General features: G+C 41.8%; 1 protein-coding gene across 1 annotated transcript; it reads left to right on the forward strand.

Moving 5' to 3' along the window:
* Positions 1-2,274: 2,274 nt before the first annotated feature.
* Positions 2,275-2,521, forward strand: PHALS_00403 (uncharacterized protein; the record flags this gene model as incomplete). The annotated part of the gene is made up of 2 exons (XM_024715879.1): positions 2,275-2,364; positions 2,453-2,521. The coding sequence occupies 2 exons, from the start codon at positions 2,275-2,277 to the stop codon at positions 2,519-2,521; spliced, it is 159 nt and encodes a 52-aa protein (XP_024572452.1).
* Positions 2,522-3,551: the final 1,030 nt, after the last annotated feature.

Consider the following 3,551-nt stretch of genomic DNA (forward strand, 5'->3'; position numbering starts at 1 on the left):
TTTGTTCCATCCTCACTCCTCACAAAGAATCAGTCTGAACGACTCAGGTGTAGATTGACTTCAAGTGCTACCAAGTGCAGCGAGGCTGCCGTAGCTTTGCGCTTTCAGGAAGCGTAAGTTAGGTTACCGACCTTTCGTTCTATATTTAGAGCAAGTACGAGTTTTGCGGATCGCAATCCGCTTACTCCAAGAGTAATTATCGTCTTCACCGAAGGGTAATTTCTCTTTCGTTTAAAATCCAAAACTGATTTTTATCTGCGGTAAAGCCGCCTACTTTTAAATGTATAGATTCTTTTAGATATATATGGTAAGATCTAAATGCATGCATAACTACTGGCTACCCAGCCACGTACCGTATTCTTTTTTGGGTGCAGTCACACCATGCCATCTCGTGTAACACACACACCCCTGTTCCAGGGTACGTGTAACCCCGTTACGACGTGCGTCATTCATGTCTTCTTGTTCGAGTAGAACTGGATGCCAAGGAGAACTGTGTTCACTCCACGGAAGGAGTGAGCTTCTTACTGCCGTAGATGACGACGGGGTCCATAGTCTTGGAATCTGCCATATTGCAGCACAGACCAATAGTAATGCGCGCCTTGTCGTTCTTGGACCCGCGGATGTTGCTAGTTTCGAGAGACTGGCTGGGCAGCATGCGAAGTGAGAGGCTAAAATCATCGAAATTGAAGTCATCCTGCGGATCATATTCTTCGATAAGATCCTGTAGTTCGCGGCGCTTGAGGCCGACCGTGGCGAGATCCACGGACCCGAAGTCGCCTTGTGCTGTGCACGAACGAATGCTGTAGCGCCGCTTGAACTTCTGCATCTAGGAATACGAGACGTCTTGCGGATGGATAAGCTCACTCGCCTTCTCCTAAAATAATTGCCAAGAGGTGCGCTAGCTTGGTGCAGCTGCACAAACTCCAGCAAGAGCAGCTCCAGTCTGGGATTCGGGATTGACGCCGGCGTCGCGCGTTCAAATTTAGTAGGACAGGGGGTGACGCGGGTAATCGTCGAATAACCATGGTCTTGTCGAACTTAGATAGTATTTATGAAGCAAGTTCCTGGTGACGGAGATGAGGGTTTGCCTTCGCGAAGGTAACCAGCTCGTGCTTCTGGTTAAGGGTCAAGCTTGTTTATGCGAATGAAAATGACTTTGCATTTTTGATAAATGCTTTTGGAACCGCTATTCGGGACAAATATCCATCGTTTTTAGAGCCGTGTGTTCGTATATCGTCCAGCTGTTTTGTTTTACTTGGATTTTGAATGATGTATTCTTGCTATTGGTGTCTTGGTTCTCATGCAGATTATGTTCTTATATGTGGAGTCCTATTATTGTAAGCAGACTTCTTAAATGGAGGAACCCGTGGTCTGGTCAGTAAATAAGGACGATTCTTGTATGAGAGGAGCAAAACACTGATATGATGTCCTTGTCTAGGAAAAATTGGTATTACATTAATGGTTTTTCTAATGCACAGAGCAAACTTAAAGTGATAATTTATCTGGGGGCTCTCGATCCTGCTCCTGGTAGTGGAGCACAAACCAAATTTCCGTTCGTTTATCAACTTTGAATGTCAAAGCTTCCCCTGTGCAAAGTTCAAATGCAAACAACCTTGTCGCATAAGGCGTGAGGCTGGCTATCTTCCACGTGTCCCGCAGATTTCTTCGGAAAACCATCACCCTAATCCATACCGAGAACAACTCACGATAAATGGTGATAATAGTTGACCATAGCCTCTTAAACCTTCGCTATAAGTCTGAGGGGCAACAGTCGGACACTATAATAGTTTACGTGCTCCGTTAGACAAAGTGTTAATTTAGATTTGAAGCTATCCAATTATGATCATTTATTTAATATCTATCGTAACAACCTCTTTATAATGCTTCGTATCCGTTACGCCATCAAGACTCATGACACAACATAACAATCGCATTCGCTCATTTTTTTTACAAACTAAGAATGTGGCCATCACTTTTTCAAGCATAGTCTTGCTCACAACATACGATTCGACCAGAACTGAGTATTCAAGCATTCAGGATGGGTTAAATCACTATTATATTATCAAAGTTTTGACGGAAAATTTCTAGAAGAAACCAAAAAATTTCAACTAAAAAAATAAGCGAATTCAAAGAGAATAAACGAAACGTGAACTACAATTTCTAACATTGCTTTTCTGAGTGTTTTGTTTTTTTCTTCATGGCTCCACCTCATTTCATGGCACCTTGTTCTTTAATAATATGAGGTCTCGATTCTGGTTTCTATCGATACCCCATATGGACCTTGAGATATCGGAGGGAGTTATCAATAGTGTTCTTGAGCATGTCAGCACCATTTTGCTGAAGGCGGATCTCTCTTCAACAATCGTTTGATCTTAAGCGTCTGCGCCTGTTGAGGTGTGCGTTGGCAATACCTCAATACTGTCCGAAGTCGTCCTTGGATTGTGGTTGGCAGTCCCCGAAGCAATCTGTCAGTTTGCGGATAGACAGAGAGAAGCAGTTAGGAGAAGACGAATTCCTATGACCAGATTGGTATTTCAGTCGAGACGATAGTGGTTACAGGAATTATTACTTGGAAATGATCCAGATGTTGGACTAAGCTCCAAAACCATAACCATGAACTCAATCAGAACCAGCGTACCTGTCAGATATACATACAGTATTTGCGAGTTGATTTTATGCCAGTGCTGATTTGTTGGAAGCCAAATCAATTTCATTCAGATTTATCATTCATAATTGTAGTTCCAATCGAATCTGGTCTCTGAGTGATGAATTGTGACATCTGGCTACGAAACCCACAGTGAGCCATAAACACTGTGTGATCAGATTGACTCTTTGCAGTTGTTGAATCTCAATCGAGAAAGTGAAGCCACGAGACGATGACCACTAGGCTAATCTGAACTCATTTTCAACCAACTAAAGCACCCGCTTAATTATTCACTAACTATCCACTGTACAATGAGATATGGATTACTATCGTGAGATTTTCGTCACGGATATCAAATCCACTGCATGTTTAGAGGCTTCTAAATGTGTGGGTTTTATTGTAACAAGTATAGTGCAAATTATGCGGAAATGGCATGGTCATTGTCTAATCTCCTTAGAAAGGATATAGATGTGGTTCTTACTGATGAATATAATTTCTGTACTAACGTGTACATAAGTTGCCGCTTGCCGATCACAGCCATTCACGTTGAGTGAAATGGTTCCAGCACTAAATATGCGACAAACTGATTTATCAACTGATAATTAGCTTTTTGAGCGATCTATTTGCTACCAAAACTTCAAGATAGCTGTTTTCATAAAAAGACATACTGATCTCTTCAGACAGTTTTATACTCTTATGTAGCCAGCATTTCTGATACAAAAAACTAATTCTATTACAATTCTCGACAGAATGTTGAGTTGTGCGCAGTAGAGCGCAAAATGTAAAGTGAAAATATTTTAGGTCCTTAGTTCGCAAACTGCTTGCTCTTTCTAAGCCACTCATTTTATGAACTAGGCTCATTATACTAGATCCTGATTTATCTTAGCCTATCAGCGACTGCCATTGC

This window comes from Plasmopara halstedii, assembly GCF_900000015.1.
Source record: "Plasmopara halstedii genome assembly, contig: Scaffold_110, whole genome shotgun sequence".
NCBI classification, from domain to species: Eukaryota; Oomycota; class Peronosporomycetes; order Peronosporales; family Peronosporaceae; genus Plasmopara; species Plasmopara halstedii.